Genomic DNA, 535 nt, shown 5'->3' on the forward strand with positions numbered 1-535 from the left:
GTAGGCGGCAGCCGCTCACCTTGTCCAGTTCATCGTGCAGCTCGGCCAGGCTGGGCCGGAGGAGCTTCTCGCCCAGGTCGGCGGCCGTGTGGCGGTAGTGGTCGATGCGGGGCACGGCGTCCATGGTGTTGTGGCCGAAGGTGCGCAGGTAGTAGGTGTTGGTGTGGGTGTCGTAGTAGTAGTGGTGGTGCCCACCGGAGTGGAGGCTGCCCTCGCTCAGCACCGTGTCGCCGCCGTTCTGGAAGCTGACGTTGCCGCCCTCCGAGCTGCCGCCCCCCGGCTCCCCGGGGCTCTCGTCGCCGGCCGCCGGGTCCACGAAGTTCACCCGAAACCTGCCCTTGGCTTCCTCGCTGCCCTTCCCCGCCGCACCGCCTTCCCCGCTCGCCTTGCGGGGCTCCTCGGCCGGGCGGCCGGCGCCCTCGGCCACCAGGTCCACCTGGAAGCGGCTCTGGCTCGGCGTGGGACCCAGCGGTCTGCCCAGCGCACCGCCGCCCGCCGCATCCTTGCCCTCCTCCGGGCGCCGCTCCTCGCCAGC

At 72.7% G+C, this 535-nt stretch overlaps 1 protein-coding gene across 1 annotated transcript in view; it reads right to left on the reverse strand.

The window, feature by feature from the left end:
- SLC12A2 (solute carrier family 12 (sodium/potassium/chloride transporter), member 2) overlaps positions 1-535 on the reverse strand; it is a 64,294-nt gene that overhangs the window by 62,452 nt on the left and 1,307 nt on the right. The window contains exon 2 of the mRNA XM_010566075.1: positions 20-526. Coding sequence (XP_010564377.1) covers positions 20-526 — 507 coding nt within the window. The remainder of the gene's footprint in view (positions 1-19; positions 527-535) is intronic.

The sequence above is a fragment of the Haliaeetus leucocephalus genome, unplaced genomic scaffold (genome assembly GCF_000737465.1).
Source record: "Haliaeetus leucocephalus isolate CR32 unplaced genomic scaffold, Haliaeetus_leucocephalus-4.0 Scaffold203, whole genome shotgun sequence".
NCBI classification, from domain to species: Eukaryota; Metazoa; Chordata; class Aves; order Accipitriformes; family Accipitridae; genus Haliaeetus; species Haliaeetus leucocephalus.